The sequence below is a fragment of the Podarcis filfolensis genome (assembly GCF_964270895.1).
Source record: "Podarcis filfolensis genome assembly, chromosome: 7".
Classification (NCBI taxonomy): domain Eukaryota; kingdom Metazoa; phylum Chordata; class Lepidosauria; order Squamata; family Lacertidae; genus Podarcis; species Podarcis filfolensis.
This window is the reverse complement of record NC_139603.1, coordinates 82,822,575-82,844,692: the sequence shown is the minus strand read 5'-3', so window position 1 is coordinate 82,844,692 and position 22,118 is coordinate 82,822,575. Positions and strand designations below refer to the sequence as shown.

Genomic DNA, 22,118 nt, shown 5'->3' with positions numbered 1-22,118 from the left:
TAAATTCAAAGAGGAAAGAACTTCCTGCTCATTCTATGTTCTGAACTTCCAGTTATTCATTGCACCAAAAATCTCCTCAAGTAGTCAGCACTGATAAGCTTTGGGACTTAGGTAGCATGGAACTGATCCACACCCTCCATGTCCCAATTTTACAGGGACAGTTCCAGAATTACAGAAGTCATCCCAGTTTTTGGTTTGATCCTGCAATATCCTAGTTTTCTTCTTTCTTTCCCTCCATGTCTCGTAGAACAATTAAAAGTGGTGTGTGTGTGTGTGTGTGTGTGTGTGTGTGTGTGTGTGTGTGTAGGTGCGAAAAGGGAGTCCTGTTTATACTGAAACTAAAATACCTGCACCAGATGAAGGAAATGGTGAAATTCCCTATAATTTTGAAGGAAAAGGTCACCCTTCCACTTTAAATTCTTTAATTGCAATGCTTCAACAGCCAGCCATTTCTTAGGAATTGTTGGTGGGTGTTATGAGAGGAAAGGAAGGTGTTGCAGTGCAAATCTGCTGTCTCACTAGTACCGTTAACTACTCATGAGTCAGGTTGAAGAAAGAATCCAGAAAGTTTATTTACTGCAGTAAAGTGTTTTAGTGGGATCACTCCACAAAGGCTGGAACCCCCACTCAGAGGTCAGGGAATGGGGGTTATTTATAAGCTTTTGCCACAAAGCATCACAATTTCCTCCAATCATATGCTTTTTCATTACCTCATTTTAAAAAAAGCATACAAGCTGTCGTTAGCCAGAAATTATTTAGTTACATTTCATTTTAGCGTGCCTGCGCTTCTAACATAAGCATATTCGTAGCTCAACATCTACTGTGCACAAGCATAACCTTCACTTAGATACATTTTGTAGCAAAAGCTATTGTGCTTCTATTGTGCTTTGTATTGTGTATGCTGTGAACCTGCATGTATTGCGATTTCCGCTTCTCTCTCTTATGGGGGGAGGCTTGCAAAGTGAGAAGCTTTCTCAGCAGTTTCTTAACAGTTTCTTAAAGCAATAGGCTACTATAAGGTAAAGGTAAAGGGACCCCTGACCATTAGGTCCAGTCATGGCCGACTCTGGGGTTGCGGTGCTCATCTCACTTTATTGGCCGAGGGAGCTGGCGTACAGCTTCCGGGTCATGTGGCCAGCATGACTAAGCCACTTCTGGTGAACCAGAGCAGCGCACGGAAATGCCGTTTACCTTCCTGCCAGAGTGGTACCTATTTATCAACTTGCACTTTGATGTGCTTTCGAACTGCTAGGTTGGCAGGAGCAGGGACCGAGCAACCGGAGCTCACCCCATCGCGGGGATTCGAACCGCCGACCTTCTGATCAGCAAGTCCTAGGCTCTGTGGTTTAACCCACAGCGCCACCCGCATCCCAATAGGCTACTATAAGTTCATTCTAATTGCACTATCACATTTTGGGGGCCCTTGGGTCCCCTCCCACAAAAGGAACCCATGCCATGCCTTGTGTTTTGAAAGATGTCCTCCAATTTCTCCAGAGTTTTCTTCTTCTATGAAAAAGAGTGCTATTTTTCTCTTCCATTCTCATGGCACTTAAGCATTTATCCAGAATTTCTGTGGGTGTTAGGTTTTCTTTTCTTTCTTTTTTAGCATACCTTATTGTTGCTGTTCAACCAAAGCTTTCTGATGTGAGAAGACAACATGGCAGTTACCTCATGATGTCTTCCCCTGGGAGTTACAAGCAATTCAAGCATGGGCAAACTGGGAAGGCTACATAGTGCAAACCACTGGTGAGATATTTTGTAGAATGAAAGAGCACTCGCAAATGTATTTAGCCATTTCAAAAGCAAGGAAACGGTAGGAAAATCTCTATGAGAATTTCACCCAAATGTTCTCCTCCTGTTGACAATATCTGATGGTGGATATGTGTGCCTATTTTGTGCTATGTGAAAGAGAAATAAATGAATGTTTCTGCATCGGTAGATGATAAAGCAGAACACAGACGTGTAAAGTAAACCAGTAGCAGAATAACAGGAAATGTCAGGTGAAAGTGTGAAAGAATAGTGGTTCGGACTGAAGCATATGCGTAAATTCCTAGTGAGAGCCAGTGTGGTGTAGTGGTTAAGTACGATAGACTCGTAATCTGGGGAACTGGGTTTGCTTCCTCGCTCCTCCACATGCAGCTGCTGGGTGACCTTGGGCTAGTCACACTTCTCTGTAGTCTCTCAGCCCCACTCACCTCACAGAGTGTTTGTTGTGGGGGAGGAAGGGAAAGGAGAATGTTAGCTGCTTTGAGACTCCTTCGGATAGTGATAAAGTGGGATATCAAATCCAAACTCTTCTTCTTCTTAGTGTGAGGAGAGAAAATGATCCATCACTTTAAAGACACCCCTCCAAAAGAGCCCAAAGAATCTAGGGAACTATGGTTTCTTAAGGGTGCTGGAAATTAGACCTGTGGGGTAAACCACAGCTCCACTGCTTTTTTTTTGGGGGGGGGTGACTATGAATGTTCTTCCCTCCAGTCCAGATAATGATGGACTCAGCCTACCACTTAGAGAAGGCAGGGACATGTAAGTTGAATCACAACACTAATGGGGGGTCCTATAGGCCTGGGGAAGAGCTACGTTAATACAGAACAGCCCAAAATAAACCAGTAATACCAAAGGAGGAGAGGAAAGAGCTGGGAAACTCTTTTTTCTTCTTCTTCATTTTATCTACAACCGTTGGAATCATAACACCAGAAGCCAGAAGATCTGAACAGAACCATCCTACTAGTGCCTACAAAACAACAACAACAATTGACTTTTTTTCTGATTCAGCAGGAAACAGAATTCTAGTTCTATCGCCCCAGCAACTGTTCCAAGTTAAATTATTGTTAGAATACAACCATAGAGCAGTCTCCTTTGTCAGGAGAAAGCTTGGGTCATCTCAGCTCCCAACTGTCAACAGCTTATTGGAACCTTCTGACATCCATCCCCCTGATTGGCTCTCGCAACACCAATAGAGTTCTGAGTGCTTAAAAAAAATTTTAAAATAGGAATTGACTCTGTTCCTCCCTCCTCACCAGTCTGGGACCACTGTGGTAAGAAGTATTTGTTTTGTCTGTTTCTTCTCTACATATTGGGCAGCAGCGGGTGGCAACATTTGTGCACCTAATTCCACTAACCCAACCATTGGTCTGGTGGCCTTGCGGGCCTGCAGAACCCTGCCTGGTGTGATCCAGCATGGAGTGTCTACATGTGGGCGTCTCATGGCCATTGAGGAGCCAGTGGGTCCTCCATGCTAGCTAGGAGGTCAGATTCTAGGTGTGCCTGCTGAATTGGCCTATTGCAGGCAGGCCTGGGGGGGGGGTGGACTCTTCCTGGGACCAACTGAGGCCAGCAGGTTTCACTTGGGTTCACTTGTCCAGTATTTAAAATGGCCTACCCTTGCTCCTGCACACAGTTTCCTTGTCGGATCTCTCACCCACTCACTCACTCACTCACTTTATGTTGTTGTCATTATTGTGGTGCATTTGACCTTGCTGTGGACATTGTTGGCCACCATATTTAGGGCCAGGCAGGATCTCCCCTTGGACCAATTAGCCTTGTCTAGTGGGTTTTGCCTACCTCATAGCAATCACCAAAACTTTAGTGGTTTAAGCATTGGGTAAGCCTTAATCCTGGTTGACGGGAGGCTGCATCTTCTGCCTCTCCCTGCAAAGGGTAAGGGGTATCCTGATAAATGGAACTAGGAAGAACCGCTTCTATACAGACACCCAGGCGAGGGCTGTGGCAATCCTCAACATGGTGATCCAACAGGGATGTTCCTACTTGATATAAGTCATAGGACATCACCACTTTAGAGTTGACCCCAATAATCAACACATCCAGCAGGTAGGCTGGATGAAAATGGTTATATCCAATTCCCATGCCAAACCTCTTACGTCAATAATCAATAAAGCTGTGGCCTTATTTGACCCAAGGAAGTAGTTGTCTTGCCTTCTGCACATAGCAGGCGGTGTGGGTTGGTGATGCTTGTGCATACACATTTGTGGATTCTTGCTTGTTTGTCCTTGAATCCTTCCATGGTGTATGCTCTGCATTGGGTGGGGAGACTGCCCATAGAGAGATTCCATCTGTACCTTGTTGTTTATACAATCAATGACATGGGCAGCTCTTGTACTTTCTCCAGCTTCTGTCTGAGATCATGTCAATACAGTTGTACCTTGGTTTTCAAAGGAATGTTTTGGAAGTTGAACGGACTTCTGTTCAACTTCCAAGGTACAACTGTATATGTTGAAGGAGCCAAATGTTCAAGGACTAAAGAAGTTCTCTCCCATAGTCAATACTAGTGATTTGGTGATGACAAGTATAGTGGTAAAATTTGAAGCGCAGATGCTCATCATGGCAGATCCATACTCATGTCCCCAAGGAGACTCCAAAAATGTAGGTAGCAGTACTCAATTTATTAAGAGCTGTGTGATAGCACTCCAATGGATATTCAGCTTCTACAACTCACTAAGCTCATTCAAAATACAGTCGACCACAAAAAGTGCAAATTTTAGTTTTTCATTATAAATGTAAACAAGCTTGCAAAGAAGTGTTAAAATGTAGAGTGCTATCTGAAGACGAAACCTTATCAAAGTACTCTGCATCCACTTGATTATTTTCTATATATCGATTTTCTCTAAGATATCCATCACAAACTTCACCTCATTCACTTGACAAAGCAAGGAGGTTTCATCAGTTATCCTGGTGCATTTGCCAGATGACACAAACACTTCTGCTCTGAAGAAGTCCCAGAGCTGCAATCCCCTGTCCTCCTCCTCCATTACACCACTGGTGATGACCCTTAGGTTAGGTTAGGTTGTTGATGTTTTGTTGCTTTTAATGATTTGGGCTCAAAGGAAGAACTTCAAGTTTTCAATCTGGAGATGAGTGCTGGGAAATAGGGTAAGTCCAATAGGGTAACTTTTTTATTCCCCAACAGGTGAGTGTGTTTTCTGACTCTTACACAAGAAAGCATGGACCAAGGAGATGAAAAAGCCGGTGCAGAAATGGAGAGAGAGGTGAACTCAGAGGGTTTTGTCCAATCCACTTTTCAAGAAGCCAGGGATAGCAAGAAGAATGTAGGCAATGCAGCAACCAAGAAAGGGGTGAGTGAGAGTGGAGTGCTTCGTCCAATCCACTCCCTAAAAAACCATGAATAAAAAGGAGGATACAACTGATCCATCAGTCACTAAAGAAGCAATCCTATGCACAATGAGCAAGTTGATTTAAGTTAAGCCAGCATAAATTTACACCAGAACCAGACTCCATTAATCAGTGGGGCTAGTGAGTGCTGCTCTGCTTAAGCCTGGCAGACGTAAAACAAAACTTTAAAATAGTGTTCTACGCTGTGTTCCCAGGTCACATGACCAAGCTTAACATGCTTAAGATCAAAACCAAATCCATTCTAATTCCACCTCCCCCACACACTCAGAATACCATTTTTGAGGATTTACTCCAGCATCAGTTCAGCCAGCTACAGTTCAACACACCTCATGCAGTCATATGCCTATGACAGTTGAACACTGACAGGGGGTTGGACAATATTATCTTCAAGATCTCTTCCAATTCAATCCTTCTATGTAGGTGGTTTTGATAACCAGTTGAGCATTTTTAATGTAGAATGGTAGCTTCAGCCGCATGGACTCCATATATCTATTCCAAAGAGCAGGCACCTCTGGGCATTAGATCGACTCCTCTGTCATAGATCTTCAAGATAGGGGTGTAGCTTGAATTAATCACAATAAAGGATACCATCTGATATCTGTATTGCATAGGTAACATATCTATTAAGGGTGTGGTGCTTAGCAATAAAGGACTACTGATAATTGAAAATAAGCAGGATTCAGTTTAGCATTGTGGTGAAATAGAACTAGTCCATTAAAAGGAAAGGAAAGGAAAAGGTTTGGTATATAATATTGCCTTCTCCCACTCCCATAGGTACCCACCTGCTCCTTGCTATGCTAACTGGCCCTTTAGAGGCAAGTGATGAGAGAAAGGGCTTTTTAAAAGGTGGAGCCCCCTTCATGAAATGTTCTCCCTAGAGAAAGTCTCCAGGCAGTGTCTACATTATGGCTGTTTGTGTTGTTTATATTTAATATTTTTCTTTGTTTCTAATTTTGTAGCAGTTTGAATTTTAATGAGGTTGGAAACCACCCAGAGAACTCAGCTAACACTTGGTACAAAAAAATGCATTTATGAAGCAATGTCCAGGTGTCAGACCTATATATTTTTTCTGTCTTTCCATTTAGGATCTTATTAGTGGTAAGTGTACTTAATTAATGTGCAGTCTCATCCCAGTATTTGCTGCTCCTTCCTGTAGGAGCTGTCCATGGTGCTGATTCTGGTAACGGTTGCTTCCTGTCTCATACCTATGCAGCATGGCTACAATCTGTGGGTACTCTACAACACTGTTGGGGTAAGATGGCGCTACAGCAAAGATGGCTTCAAAAAGCAAAGGCTTTTGGCCCTTCAAAAAGCAAGGGTCTCAGTCCAATATACTAGAAGGAGCATCTCCACCCCCATTGTTCAGCCCAGACACTGAGGTCCAGTTCCAAGGTCCTTCTGGTGGTTCCCTCATTGCAAGAAGTGAAGCTGCAGGGAACCAGGCAAAGGGCCTTCTCGGCAGTGGCGCCTTCCCTGTGGAACACCCTCCAGTCAGATGTCAAGGAAATAAAGAACTACACAACTTTTAGAATACATCTAAAGGCACCCTGTATCAGGAAGTTTTTAATGTTTGACTTTTTATTATGTTTTTATATGTGCTGGACGCTGCTCAGAGTTGCTGGGGAAACCAGATAGGCAGGGTATAAATAATAAAACTATTATTGCTATTATTGTTGGAGATAGGCCATGTAACTCATTGTATGCACTGACTGGCCATGGCCCTCCTGGATTTCAGCTAAGTCCCAAGCTCTCCAGGTTTTTTGCCATGTGATCTGTGATGAGGTTCTAATCATTATGTGCTTATGTCCTAGCTCCTTCCTAGCTTCTATAACATAACAAGACCCGAAGAAGCAGATTTTCAGATTACCCTTCTGTCTATCACCGTGACTATGTTTCCACTCGGAGCCTCCTTTGCAACTATTCCTGCTGGTTGGTTGTTAGATAGATTTGGCAGGTATAGAGATAAACTTGAGACTTGTGATCTACATGTCCTAGTATGGCAGGGTGTGGTGATGGGAGATTGTTGCTAACTACAGCCCCTCTAACCCCGGTTAACATCTTATAAAGCTACAATAACATTATCATTCCTCTTGTTCATTCAAGCAATAGGGTGGGGTTTCAGAGATAGAAAAATGCACACGTATTTGTCAGATGACATTTAACAATTGTTAGACATTTCATGGAGGGATATGTAGCAGTCAGAAACACAATAGGATCTAGTTAGGGCCCTGGAGACCTAATGGTAGCTAATGAAGCTTTGTTTTTAGGAGGTGGGTACATGCCTTCTGAATTCAAGATCATCCTTTCAATGTGGTTTCGTTCAGTTATGTACCTAGGGCAGGCACCTAAAGATTTTTCCAGGTCAGTAGTAGAGCACATGCCTCCATTAAGAGGATCCCAGACTCTCTCACCAGTTTCCCCAACTAACAAAACTTGCCTAGCATAGTGACAAATATTAGTTTTCTAGCCCTTGTGGAAATTCAGTTTGTCCTGCAATCTTTGAGATATCTGATTTGGTAGTAGGAGTTTTGGTGCCTCGTGTAGTTCTTTCTCCCTTCTGCAAACTATGACAACCAAAAGCAATTGTCCCCAAAAAACCCAAAACCAAAACAAAAACAACAACCCTGAGGACTCCCTTGCAGTTCCATAGTACCTCCCCTCCTTTGCTCTTTAGATGGTACGATATATTCCCTACCTCACTGCTCCATTTCACTATCTTTTCAGGAAAGTTGCACTGTTCATAACTAACCTTTCAGCAATTATATTTGCTGTTGTGATGACATTCTCACTTTCAATACATAATCACGGATACATCATCTTTTCACGTCTCTGCTCTGGAATAAGCACAGGTGAGTCAGGGTCCTGGATTTAGTGCCTTATATTTTAAAAAAGTTAAGGACACCTGGTCAGAAGTCAGCTTGCAATTTGTGCCATTAAGCTGATTAGATCAGGAACACTGAAATTTGGTACCTGAAAAAGAGCAGGAGAATAGGTCCTTGCACCCTCTGTGCTGTTGTGGGTGAGAGAGATCTTTTCATGAAGCAGTTTCCCCGGGATCTATGACTGCCTGTATCACTGCTGCAGGATCCATTAGACAGCCCCCTACTTTCACATGCACAGTTTATTTCTGGCCATTGTGCCCCCCTCCTGGTTTGCTGCTTCAGTGCCCCAGTTGGTTTCTCCTCAGCAACAATTCCTTTTACATCCCATTCATTTAGCCCACTATGATAATTTTTCTCCTTCTCAGCAAGTCCTTTTACAGCAATATGCTCTCAACTTGGCTACAGCAGGTTAAGGAGGCAACTTCACCAGATTTTGCCACAGAGTTTGACAAGGGTACTCAGGTGCCTATGCCTTCAATCGCTGAGCAACCCGTATCTGCCCTCTTCAATTGATTGCCCCACTTTCCAGATATGGGAATATACAATGAAAGATGCCAATCAGTGTCAATCTGACTCTGCTCTCAAATGTGTACATGAAGCTTCTAAAAGTAAAGGTAAAGGTACCTCTGCCCGTTCGGGCCAGTCTTGCCAGACTCTAGGGTTGTGCGCTCATTTCACTTTATAGACCGGGAGCCAGCGCTGTCCGCAGACACTTCTGGGTCACGTGGCCAGCATGACAAGCTGCACCTGGCGAGCCAGCGCAGCACACAGAATGCCGTTTACCTTCCCGTTGGTAAGCGGTCCCTATTTATCTACTTGCACCCGGAGGTGCTTTCGAACTGCTAGGTTGGCAGGCGCTGGGACCGAACGACGGGAGCGCACCCCGCCGCGGGGATTTGAACTGCCGACCGTGTGATCGGCAACTCCTAGGCGCTGAGGTTTTACCCACAGCGCCACCCGCGTCCCGTCTACATGAAGCTTCTACATTAGCTATTAGAGCCTCAGTCTCCACCTCTGTTTTTTCCAAGGCAGTACTATTTTCAATTGAAGATGTTCTAGGCTATCCAACTCAGGACCCTGACAGAATCCAGAAACCACTTCTAAAACCTTCCCATGTCCTTGCATTCATCTCTGACTCACCTGTGGACTTTGCCCAGTCCTCCTCTCATGCAATGGCTGCTGGAATGGTCACAAGGAGACACCTCTGGCTAACTGACAGGGAGGTGGATGCTTCCTTGTGTACAGGTTTAACCTCTATGACCTTTGTAGGCACTAAACCCTTCGGAGATTTTGCCCTGGAGCAAATCCTAGCTGAAACCAAAGATAAGAAGTTGATGCCTTCTCAATGAAGAGATGATTACCATTATCCCAAGTATCCCTTTTTGCCCTTTAATTCCTTCCAAGACGACCTTCCCCAATTTCCTCCCACTATGTGCAACACACAGCATTCCCAAATCTATTCTGGAGGATTGAAAAAAACTATAGGAAAATATTTGCCGGGGCATCTGTTGACATTTCTATTCCACCTTAAGGAGCAGACATGAGGAACTGTTGCGTGCCACATGTCTGTTTACATTCCAGCACAGTATGCTGGGAACTTCCGTTGTGTATAGCTTTTGCTTTTCCCGTTCTCTCTGAGATGACATGAGAGAGAGAGATGACATGTTTCTTTGTCCTGATTTATGATTAATAAATCTGTAGTTGTAGTAGCCTCACGCCTGTTCTGTTTGCACAGTTCTCTCTGCTGATAGCGTGCCCTGGCTTTGAAGCCCAGGTTGCTGATTTACGTCGGAGCATGGGCCGATGGAAGGAGACATCCGAGCTGCGGCTTGCCAGCTGGCCTCCCATTCCTCTGCATGTCGACAACCACATGGGGGGGGGTGAGAGTTGGGCAATGTTCAGTTGTGCACATTGTGCTGATAGGATGATTTGCATAGTAATTTGTTGAATACAAGCCTTAATAAATAAATCATGTCACATGCATGTTGCGTATTACCATTTGAATTTCTATCTAACCAGGAATATGCTTCTGTGTTGGCCCTCTCTATCTTGGCGAGATCTCCCCTAGAAGCCTGAGGGGAGGCATTATCATGATGTACCAACTGTTTTATTTGTTTGGTTTCCTCGTGGCTCAGATACTTTGTCTTCAAGAAGTCTTGGGGACGGGAAAAGGTAATTCAGTGATATTAATTCTTTGCCTTATAGTATAGCGGAGGGGAGTGCTGCCCAGGATTTTGTGGAAACCAGTTTTGTAGATAACACTATCCATTTAAAAACCACAATGGTTTTTGGATGTGCTTGCTTTTAAAATAAGTAAGTGAGTAAGTAAGTAAGTTTCTGGTACTCACCAGGATGTTGTTAGAATAAGTGCCACACTTTTAACATGTGGGAGGAAAAGGTGCCAGTACTGCAACATTAATTTCCCCAAAATTAGTAAAGACTTTTTGGCCTGCCATCTTAGTTCAAAATGACATCTGGCATCCACATGTTGACTAAGGTCCCCCAACGTTGAAACCCTCGTGCTGAGTTTGCTGATTATGTCTTGAAAGACGTCCAAACCCATAGAGAACAGAATGACCAACCAACCAACAAGACCCTTTCTCAAACATATGGTAGATAGCATCAGATGGAGCACTGCTGTTTCTTCACCTTATCTTTGTACTATCTTCTTCCACAGGCTTCCCAATTTTGATAAAACTTTTTGGTGTTATGCCATTTCTTCAGTTGCCTCTATTGCCCTTTTTACCTGAAAGCCCTCGGTACCTACTCATTCAGAAGAGGGATGAAGAGAGCTCAAGGAAAGGTATGATATGTTGAATTGCACTGGGACCTCTAAGTGTGAGCACCCTACATAGCTGTGCAATGTCACCCACTATTGGCTGGTCACATAAGGTCTCGCCATTCTAGCATCCTTGTTATTCCTACGCGGTCAGTCATAAGAGCCCACTAACATCCATTTCAGAAGAACTACATATGAGAAGTATGAAAAACATGTTATGTAAATGTTCATTTGCTGTATACATAGATTTATTTATTGCATTTATATGCTTAGTACCTTTCTGTCAGGGCACCCAAGGCAGTTTCCAGTGTTTAAACACCGAAGCAAATAAATGGTATAAAATGTAGAATTGGGCCAGGGTGGTGGAAAGAAGGACAGTCTCTCTGGAGCCAGCCATGTTGTTGTTGTTGTTGTAGTAGTAGTAGTAGTAGTAGTAGTATTTATACCCCACCCATTTGGCTGGGTTGCCCAAGCTACTCTGGGCAACTTCCAACACAAATAAAAACACAATAAAACATCAAACATTAATAGTAACAATCTGATCCAATATTAAAAGTCATAATAACTTTAAAATAAACAACTTATATCAAACAAAGCAGCGTTCAACAATCCATCAGAATCTAATAGTAATCAGTAAAATTAAACATCAACAAATAATAATTAAACCGTTTAGACCACAATGAAGAATTATCAATCAATAAATCAATAAAGAGCAAATCACAATGCATAAAATACTGCAGAACATACAAAACCATGTAAAAGGATCATATTGAGATCCTTTGCCTGCCCCCATTGCACTTTTCTTCCTTCTTCCTTCTCACAGTGATGTGTGTGGCCATCATATATTTAGGGCAGTACAACTGGTTCTGCTGCACTGGGTGCCGAGCCAGTGGGGGAACTTCACTTTCTACATCTCTCCATTGGGAGTCCATTGATCCCTACTTTCTGCTACTGTTTCTTAACCAGTTTCTGGTCCAGAAGAGGACCTATTCTCTTTATCTCACAGCTGTGATGCTTATTCAGGATTCTTAGGTGCAGTGCTTTGCCAAAAGCTTTTCAAAAGTTCACAGTGCCAACTGATCACCTCTGTACGTTTGCTGACATTGTAAAACAACTCTAAAAGGTGAGACAGGACTCACCCCTTGCAGAAACCGTGTTGCTTCTGCTTCAGCAAAACTTGTTCTTCTGCGTGCTTGATAATTTTATATTTAATGTTTCTTTCCAGTCTTCTATGAACAGGTGTTAAGATAACCATAATGATAAGCATTTGGACTGATCAATCATGGATCTACTTATGTTGTTATGTTAATATAAATGAATGTAGCACTTTTCAAATCTGGCTCCTTTTCACATTCCAACAACATGGAGAGCAAGATAAAATTTCTGCAAGAAATGGGGCCTTTAGAGTGATGGCCCGAATGCTTTGGAATTTGTAGGACTTTATAAAGGCACTTTATACCCACATAGTCATCAAGGCAGTATTAGCCTGGGTTTTAAGTTTTGTATGAGGATTTCCACTACTCAGACATGAAGGAATCCTCAGCTGACAAAACTTTTTGGCCACAATGACAAATCCTCAAGGTAACTAGAGATTTCATCATTTTTGTTGACCTAGCAAGAGGGCAAGGACTCCAGAGCAGTCAAGCCTCCCTCATGTTGATCCACAAATCCCATGTTTCCAAGTAAAGGAAATAATATATTTGATGATAACATGCACTATGACCAATGCCCCTCCTCAGCACTGTCTACCAGGCATTCCAGATGCTGTCTTCTGCAGCCTTTGCACTGGGTGGGCAAATCATTAGCTATCTTTGTTGCCTAACAATTTAATTGTATTCGGATTATGAATGTGTTTATTCAGCAAAAAACATATCAGTTCATGAAGGAGTGGACCACTTCTAAGGGATATATTTCCTGTCCCTTGGAGTGATGACCTCTTTCCCCCATAATTTTCTATCATTCTTAATTTTTTTAGTAATATGCTCCTCAGATTCTGTTTATGCCTCCCTGCCTTTCTTTTGCTAAAGCTTCTGCTCTGCTTTTGTTTTTCTTATTTGGACATGACTTCTATTTTCCAAAACAAACTTTTTTTTTCTTTTTCTTTTACCTTGAAATGCTTCCTTTATTGTATTCATTCACGACAGAGGCATCCACTTGACCTTGGTGGTATATTTACTGCTCTGCAGTGAGCATTCTGACTTCTGTATTTACGGCATTCAATGGCTCCCAAGCATTCTGGAAAGATTTCACCCTCTTGACTTCCTTCATCCAACTTTTCCTTTGTTACCAGCCTCTTCCTTTTTTCTTCTTCTTTTAGAAAGTACCTCTATTGAAGTCTGATCCTCTCTGCCTCTATTCTTAACATAGCACTGAAGAAACTAAGGAACAGAAATGATGTGGAGGATGAGATTGAAGAGCTCCATCAGGAGGACGTTGTTGAAAAGTCAGAAAAGAACATGAAACCTCTTAAACTGCTATATGCCAAAAAACTCCGAAGGCAAGTCATTGCCATAATTGTCTTGATGGTTGGACAACAGTTCGATGGCATCAGTGTGGTAAGGAAGGTTGAGCTAGGCAAAATGAAGGCCCCTGTTGTACATACAATTTAGAGACTGTCATACGAGCTACCACTGTTTGTCTCTATGAATGGCTGCATTCTTTGCCCCTGTTCTGTTTTTCAGATGCTTCTCCAAGTGTTAGAAATATCAAACTCTGAAACACAAGGAGAGGGAAACTGTAGGCTTGTGGGTATTGTTGGGACTCCAGCTCTCATCAGCGAAGTTCTTGTCCAAAAACACATGGTGGGCTGCAGATTTCCCACTGCTGCCCAAGTAAATGGTCTTGCTCTACAGGAAAGATGGCATTGCTGAGGGGTAAAGGTCCCAGAGGGATGCGGGTGGTGCTGTGGGTTAAACCACAGAGCCTAGGACTTGCCGATCAAAAGGTCAGCGGTTCAAATCCCCACGACGGGGTGAGCTCCCGTTGCTCGGTCCCTGCTCCTGCCAACCTAGCAGTTCAAAAGCACGTCAAAGTGCAAGTAGATAAATAGGTACCACTCTGGCAGGAAGGTAAACGGCATTTCTGTGCACTGCTCTGGTTCGCCAGAAGCGGCTTAGTCATGCTGGCCACACCGTACACTGGCTCCCTCGGCCAATAAAGCAAGATGAGTGCTGCAACCCCAGAGTCGGCCACGACTGGACCTAATAGTCAGGGGTCCCTTTACCTTTACCTTTAAAGGTTCCAGAAGCACAGAGCGCTGAAGTCATTGGGGTAATCCTGAATGGCGAGTCATGCAGGGTTATTGACTGACATTGTTTCTTAAATGTGAATTGTATTCTCGTTAACTTTTCAATAATTCAAAAATCCAAGCCAAGTGGTGGAGCTAATCTGTTGGATGGTGCAACAAATTTTTGGTGGGGGTGTCCATTTATACCCTGCCTTTTTCCCTTATGAAACTCAAGGCAGCTTGCAGATACAAATAAGAGAAGGTTAAAAACGTTATATATAGCATAAGAACATTACATACTACAAGCTAACATTACCAACCTATAATACTGATGCAGAGCTGAAATACCCTTATTAAATAATAATTACCTGAATCTCAAGGCTTGGACACATGCAAAAGGTTGCATGCATGCTCTCAAATGGAATTGGGGCAGATGCTCTAAGAAAGGGATATTTATGCTATTTCATTGAAGGAGATGATTCCCCCCAAAAAACTTTCTCAATTATCAGAGAAAAGCAAGACTGCATTCCACAAAATAATCCAGCTACATGAAATTGTTTGATCAATCACATGCCAAAGTACATACATTAGAACTTCTGCAGCAATTTTGATCAGACGTATACCTGGTGGCCAATCTCAGCAGGACCTGATTTTGCAAGGAAGAGATCCCAGTCAACTCTCCCTTATCTTAGAAGGGCCTGTTTCTAGGGAATAGCTCTCTTCATTTCCAACTTGGATCCTCTAATGCAGAGCTTTCCAAACTGTGTGTCACGACGCATTAGTGTGTCGGCTGCAGTGTGTAGGTGCATTGCGCCAATGTGCCCCACACTCCTCCTGGGGCTGGAAAGGGAACAGGCAACCCACCAGTTTGCTAGTGAAACTGAAATTGGTGTGTCACAAAAAGGTGCATGGCTAAAAAGTGTGTCACCAACATGGAAAGTTTGGAAAGCTCTGCTCTAATGTGTAGAAAAGCTGTAGGGAGATGTGAATTTTCATGCCAAGATTACATGTCCAGCAGACTGAGGAAAATTTGGAAATGGAGGAGGATGCCAGGAAAATTGCAGCTCTGAAGCATAGGATATGTTACTTAAAGAGTCGAGACAATTATAGAGATCATGCTAGATTAGGGGCAGCTGATATCCAAGGTTCAGTGCGAAATACGAAGAAAGTCCTGCAGAATCAGGTCGGTTATGTATCTTTGTCAACATTCTTTTTCTTCCATTCAGATAAGACTTGTAATGGTATGCATCTTCTTTTCAGGCATACTCTTATGCAGAGAGAAACCTCAGAAATATAAATATGGGGATATATTCATCCCGATTTGCGACAATAGCAGCCACCACTTTTTTATGTATCTCAATGGTATTTGGAGTAAGCATCTTCTACCTCTTTCTCACTAACCTTCTAGATCTTGGAAATGCATGCAACATTTTATAACTATTTTGTGTCAATTTAGGTGCCCCTCCTTTCATAAAAACCACAAGAATTATAGTTTTACATGAGTTGTCTGAGTATTATTTTGAAGAGCAGTCCTACATGTTAGCATATACTACCTGGCTTCTTGGAAGCTGTCCGAAGGGGTATTTAAAAAATCAATTTGCAAATTAGTTTAGAATTTGATTTTTTTGTTTAAATAAAATTTGAGTTGGTGAGAGCAAGGACACTTACCTTTGTGCCTTTTGTTTTCTAAGGAGAATGTGCCTTATCTCTGTCCTACTACCACAGAATTTATACTTTCCAAGTATGAAAAAGGAAATTAGTGCTACACCAGTTTAGGACTGTTGTATAGCTATGTCCAAAAGACTGCAATCTATACACCCAGGATAGTTAACATGGTGCTCTCCTGAATTTGTTAGATTATAACTCCCATCATTCCCAATAACTGAACATTCTGACAGAGGCTGATAAGAGTTGTAGTCCAACAACATCTGGAAGCTAAACCATCTCTGCACACTTACTTTACTGTTAAGTCCTGATTTCTTTGAGTAGGTATTTGCAGGCTTTCATTCAACTCCTTCTTATTTAAGATCCTTGACACTCATATACACACACAGTTGTGACAAACACTCACTGCGCTGTTGTTTTTACATGGATTCTTGCTTAATGTAAGCTTGTGTGTGAACCTAAAGAGTTGCCCTGATTTATTTATTTTTTAATCCCAATATGTTTCTGTGTTGCCACACGCTCTCTACACTTTGATCTGTAATTCTGATTCCGCTCCCCTTCCCCCATCATAGAATCATGGGTTTGGAATGAGCACAAGGTATCATCCAGACTGGCCCTTGCAATTCATAACTTTCTTGCACAAACATTCACTAATCACAGGTAGGTAGCCGTGTTGGTCTGCTGTAGTCGAATCAGGAATCACAAGACAGAGAAACCAGTAGAACATTTCAATCTCCCAGGACATTCTATACAAGATCTCAAAGTAGCTGTCTTATTACAAAAGAATTTCAGAAACAGACTGGAAAGGGAAGTTGCTGAATTGTAACTTATTACCAAACTTCAAACCATGGAGAGACCTGGTCTGAATAGAGACATTGGATTCTTATCTCATTATACAAGATAAAGCTATTTTTAGCCATCTCACCCCCTGCTTTATCCTGTAAGACCAATTGCAGTCGTTAACAGTCTTCAACAGGTTTACCACACCTATCAGCCAATCACCCATTCCCACCACCCTTCTAAGTAATACCCTTCCCCACCCTCTCACTATATATAAGGGTCTGGTGACTTCTGTTTCAGTGTATCTGAAAAAGTGTGCATGCACACGAAAGCTCATACCAATAACAAATTTAGTTGGTCTTTAAGGTGCTACTGGAAGACATTCACTAAAAAAATAAGAAGAAACTCTAAAATGCTAGTATAGCAGGACGTACCTTTAGAGAAGCCAAATTGATACCTCTTCAGCATATCTTATTCCTCTATATGCTTAGTAATTTTATCTTTGTCTTTATATTCTTTAGATTTTTATTACTGATTATAAGGGGCGCAGGTTTTCGCTTCTCATTGGCTTTGGGGTGAGCGGTTTCATCTGTGTCCTGTTAACTGTGGCCATGGAACTGCAGGTTTGTAACTGGTGGCATGTAGAGCTGAGAGTCGCTAAATGGGCTTTCCTCTAGCCCACTTCCCCTATAACATGCACTATGTACCGTATTTTTCGCCCCATAGGACGCACTTTTTCCCCTCCAAAAATGAAGGGGAAATGTGTGTGCATCCTATGGGGCGAATGCAGGCATTCTCTGAAGCCTGGAGAGCGAGAGGGGTCGGTGCGCACCGACCCCTCTCGCTCTCCAGACTTCGTGCGGCTTGCGGAGAGTTGCCTGCATGCCGAAGGCAGGGTGCGCTGAGCTCAGTGCTCCCAGGCTTCGCACAGCTCTCCGCAAGGCATGGGAGCCCGGCGCCAGGCTCCCACGGCTTGCGGAGAGTTGCCTGTTCTGGGGGCTGGGGTCGGGGGAAGCTCGGGCTTCCCCCGCCCAGCCCCACGCCTGGGGGGGGAATAAATTTTTTTTCTTTATTTACCCCCCCCCCCAAAAAAAAAATTAGGTGCGCCTTATGGGACGGTGCGTCCTATAGGGCGAAAAATACGGTAACAGCTCCAAAGCTAGTGGGGAAGCTGGCAGTAGACGCATCAGAACATTTCCTTTCCCCCAAATTATGTATACAAGCTGAGGTGATTTGAAATGGCTGTACTGTTGGTTGGTGCTTCCAATTCCTCTGTTGTTTAGCAGTGAGCAAGGAGGTAAAATCATGGAATCATAGAACTATAGAGTCGGAAGGGACCCTGAGGACCAGCTAGTCCAACTCTCTGCAATGCACGGATCTGAGCTAAAGCATCCATGACAATTCACCATCTCAACTCTGCTTAAAAACTTCCAGTCATGGGGGCTCAAGTTCAAATGTTGGCAGGTATAATTCAGCCTCCTATGTTTCTGTGAATGGATAAGAATGAGCATAGTCTCCACCCGGTGAACATTACAGTGGTACCTCTGGTTGCGCATGCTCCGAGTTACAAGCTCTGCTAACCCGTTAGTAGCCGCTCCTGGTTGCGAACTTTGCCCCAGGATGCAAGCGGGAATTCAATCAATCAATCAAATCCATTTATTGTGAGGACCATGCCTGCGCACAAACATCAACACTACAATAGTTAAAAATATTAAAATTCATTACATACTATGCCAACAAAACCTTCTTCCCACAGAATAGAAAAGGAGGGAAAACGAGCAACGAGTTAAACAGACGATGAAGGGGTCTTTACATTGTCGTCCATAAATCTTTCCCTGGCTTTCATGGCCTTCATCACAAAAACCGCTACCACATGGGTAATGCGTGGGTTTGCATCAACTAACAGAAATTTTACTCTAGCTTCAGGACTGGTTATAGAATTGGGTATAATTTGCAGCAATGCGTCTCTAAAGCCCGAGTAAATGGGGCAATAGAGGAGGTAATGTGTAAGATCCTCTTTAATTTTCATAAGGCAAGGACATAAACGGTGTTCTACTGGGGTTTTTGTGTATCTACCGGTCAAATAAGCAGTTGGCAATGTTTGGAACCGTGCCATAGTAAAAGCTCTCCGAAGGGTGGGATCAGTGATCTCCACCAAGTAGTTGGCAAGCGGAAATTGTGCGCTGGAGGGACACATGTGGTGGGAGGCGCCATTAGTGAAAGTGCGCCTCATGTTACGGGTGGTTTCCGATTACGAACGGACCTCCGGAACGGATTCCGTTTGTAACCAGAGGTACCGCTGTACGTGGATGTTGCATTCCAAGATGACAGATTTCACAGGGGCTCAGTTCTTGCTGTTTTGCACTACCTACTGCATTCTGTGGGCCAGAATTTTAAGGAATAAGGGATAGCAAATGGAAAGATGAGTTTTGCTCTTGGACCCAACTCCCGGCATCCCCAACCAATATGATCAATGGTTAGGGATTATGTGAATTACAGTCTCGCAGCATAATTCTATGTCATGCTGGCCACATGACCTGGAAAGCTGTCTGGATAAATACCAGCTCCCTCGGCCTGAAGCGAGGTGAGCGCTGCACCCCATAGTCGCCTTTGACTGGACTTAAGTGTCCAGGGGTCCTTTACCTTTTTATGCACTTTGAGGTATATCAAAAAACAATCAAGCAGTATATAACTTTTATGAAATAAAGGGCACCTGACAAGATCACAAGTACATTACTGAAATACAGTCTACTTTCTCCAACAGAGTGTCATCTCAGATATGGGGTATTTCAGCGTAATCTTAATCAGCATATTCCTTTTTGCACATGGCATTGGGCCAGGTAAGTGCTTAGATGATGCGTTGAGCTCTTTAGATGATGGGGGAGAGATGAATAAGTGATCAATGTAAGTGATCATGGTAGAAAGACACACAGCTATGGGGAGTTGGTAATTCACCATAGAAGGCTAGGGAGTTACAATTAATGCTGCACTCCTCACATAGAGAGATTCATGGCTGCCTGTCTGCTGTGTGTGATGTGGCAACCTGAGTTAGATCTAACTTGAACGTGGAGAAGGTTGTTCATGTGAGATGTGTTGCTGAGACCTGGGCGGGTGAGCTAGGAGAACCTGATCACATCCAGATGTGCCTGTCAAGATAGACGATGTAGCATGAGCACAGGCTGCAGGTGTTGGGGGGTGATGGAGAGGGAGGAGTTGCTGTGATTCATAGGACACCCATCCATCTTGGAGCTAGCCATGAGAGCCAGCACCTGGCATCAGGCCGAGGAGATAGTACCCTCCACCCTGCCCTCTCCGGCACAGAAGATGCCATTCTACACTTTGGTATATCAGAGAAGTAAAGACAAGGCAGTGACACAGAGGAAAGTAAGAGCATGTGGTTATTTTCACTTGATATTTTGGTAGCATTTGATACCATTGATGGTGGTGTGCCTTGGTGAGATGGGCATTGGAGACATTCTTTTACAGTGGTTCTACTCCTCCTATTTCAGAGCCCTGGGTGATTATCTCTTGGTCCCCTGCCAATTGTGCTCTGACATGCTGCAGGGTACCATATTTTCCTCCATGCTGTTTCCCTATGAAGCCATTGTGGGAATAGTCATTAGCAGATTTGGGAAGAGCTGTCATCAGTGCAGTAATGATACCCAATTTCCATTTCTCTGTAACATCTGTATCAGGAGAAGTCTGCAAAACCCTGCACTGGCACCTTGACTCAGTAGAGGTCTGGATAAGGATCAGCAAACTGAGTTTGAACCCTGCCAAATATTGTGGGCCATGCCATCCATTTTCTGAAAACCTCTGGGATGGATTACTGCAATGCCTTCTTTCCCAGCATACCGATGAGGTTGGGCTGGAACCTACAACTAGCACAATAAGTAATGCCCCAACTGGTCACTGGTGCAGTCTTTCACTACCCTGTTACGCTGCTACTAAAGGGATTACACTGGCTGTTGTTTAGCTACAAAGCTAAGTTCAAGGTAGTGGTCCTGGTGTGCAAAGTCCCATACAGCTTGAGATAAGAATGCCTAAGAGATCATCTCACTCCTTATATACCCATTAACGACTGGGACTATGGCGATCACACCGGGTCGCCGGACGTTTAATGGTCTATTGATTCCTGTGCCACCACTGTGCTCTCTTTACTGCTGCCACCAACCAGTTACTCTCTGGTAAAACACTGAGTCCAGTCAGTTGTTAAAAGTGAACAAAAAAACCCCAAGTTTATTTTACAAACATTAACAAGTTTATGGTTTCTCAGATAATATACCTGTCAGTATCTTAACTTTTGTTTCTTCACTGGCCTATACCTTCCTAATACCTTCTGACTGATTATCTCAACTGTTTGACTGACTCCTCTTAACAAATTCTCTCCCTCTCTCACACCAGACTAGCCCAACCCACAGACTTATCTTCTCTGTTTCTCCTAACTCCAGACTGTCTTTTCAACAACTCTAATTCTAACTCACTCTCTAAAAAACCCTCTGTGCTTAAACCTTATACACAGCTAACTCTGCCCCCTGGGTTCCCATTGGTTAGTCATTTTACAATTAGTTAACTCTTTCCCTATGAACCCAGTATGTTGTCACACACATAGGAGGGCAAACGCCACAGGGACCTATTGCAAATACCATCTCATCAGGAGGTCTGTTCCATATGATGTCCGAATCTGACCTTGAGTGTAGTGCCACCTTGCCTTTGGCATCCTCTCCCATCACTCATCAGCAAGGCACCATATCTTGGTTGTGTTTTCGGCACCTTTTGAAGACCTTCCTTTTTCACCAAGCCTTTTAAGTGGAGATCTTCATCCTAATCTGCACCTGTATTGGTTTTGAAATTACGGGATTGTCTTTAGTTGTTTTTATTGTGGCTGTTTGTACTGTGAAATTGATCTGAGGTGTCTCACTGGGAGCAGTAATAAACTGAATCAAGTAAAACAATAACTAGGAAAGATCAATTTTCAAGGGTGGGGGAGTATTAAATTCCTGGAATCCTTTCTATCCACCAAAGGTCCACTTCCATCTGTGCTAGTGGTGGAGCTCTTCCTTCAGTCATCACGATCTTCAGCCATTGTGATTGCACAATTTTTGCATTGGCTCCTAAGCTTCGTCGTAGGACTGATTTTCCTTTACATAGAGGTGAGTGATTTTGAAGGTAATTTTGATGAGGAGTGCAGACTTTGCTCCTTACAACCATTATTCCCCCCAAAAATAATGAGGGGAGCTGGGTGGAGCCAAGAAGGATATATGGGTGTTATGGATGGATGGATGGATGGATAGATAGATGATAGATAGAACTCTACATTATACTCACGTCTGCCTCTTTCTCTCCTTCCCTGCCCCCCATTTCCCTCATCTCTAGATACATATTGGGCCCTACAGCTTAATCTTTTTCTGTCCATTTGGTTTCGCCATCTTTGTTTATATATTCAAGTTCATTCCAGAAACCAGAAACAGAACCTTTGTGGAAATCAGGGGGAAAGTGAACACCCGGAATCCCAGGAGGGTACATTTCAAGATGCCATCGCCCAAGTAGAAACTTGTTAAGCAGCATATGCAGTTTGTTCATTTATTAAATAGGGTTTTTTTTAAAAAAAGAAATAAAAAAACATATTCCAAGA

General features: G+C 43.2%; 2 protein-coding genes across 5 annotated transcripts in view; one reads left to right on the top strand and one right to left on the bottom strand.

Annotated features, from left to right (window-relative positions):
* The window catches only part of LOC310766111 (solute carrier family 2, facilitated glucose transporter member 5-like), a 23,747-nt gene extending 20,886 nt beyond the window's left edge, over nucleotides 1-2,861 (bottom strand). The window contains exon 1 of the mRNA XM_083622083.1: nucleotides 2,844-2,861. Within this exon, the coding sequence (XP_083478209.1) occupies nucleotides 2,844-2,846 (3 nt within the window). The 5' untranslated portion in view covers nucleotides 2,847-2,861. The remainder of the gene's footprint in view (nucleotides 1-2,843) is intronic.
* On the top strand, nucleotides 1,566-22,118 carry LOC310766133 (solute carrier family 2, facilitated glucose transporter member 5-like). Of its 4 annotated transcripts, none has more exons than XM_083622125.1 (13): nucleotides 1,566-1,746; nucleotides 4,928-5,093; nucleotides 6,308-6,403; nucleotides 6,963-7,105; nucleotides 7,876-8,000; nucleotides 10,053-10,205; nucleotides 10,711-10,836; nucleotides 13,180-13,367; nucleotides 15,299-15,409; nucleotides 17,005-17,106; nucleotides 19,248-19,323; nucleotides 21,509-21,636; nucleotides 21,860-22,118. In XM_083622125.1, exons 2-13 carry the CDS (start codon nucleotides 4,962-4,964, stop codon nucleotides 22,031-22,033), a joined length of 1,554 nt encoding a protein of 517 aa, XP_083478251.1. In that variant the 5' UTR covers nucleotides 1,566-1,746; nucleotides 4,928-4,961; the 3' UTR covers nucleotides 22,034-22,118. The 4 variants fall into 4 exon arrangements, 3 of the variants coding, with proteins under 3 accessions (XP_083478251.1, XP_083478250.1, XP_083478252.1); XM_083622124.1 differs by lacking the exon at nucleotides 1,566-1,746 and adding an exon at nucleotides 2,905-3,038; XM_083622126.1 differs by lacking the exon at nucleotides 1,566-1,746 and adding an exon at nucleotides 3,182-3,249.

Bases quoted from the DNA above. Each gene is read 5' to 3' on its own strand.
- LOC310766133 (XM_083622125.1), top strand. From the start codon at position 4,962: ATGGACCAAGGAGATGAAAAAGCCGGTGCAGAAATGGAGAGAGAGGTG. The intron at 7,106-7,875 runs GTATAGAGATAA...CTATCTTTTCAG, and splicing joins TTGTTAGATAGATTTGGCAG to GAAAGTTGCACTGTTCATAA. The intron at 17,107-19,247 runs GTTTGTAACTGG...TTTCTCCAACAG, and splicing joins CTGTGGCCATGGAACTGCAG to AGTGTCATCTCAGATATGGG.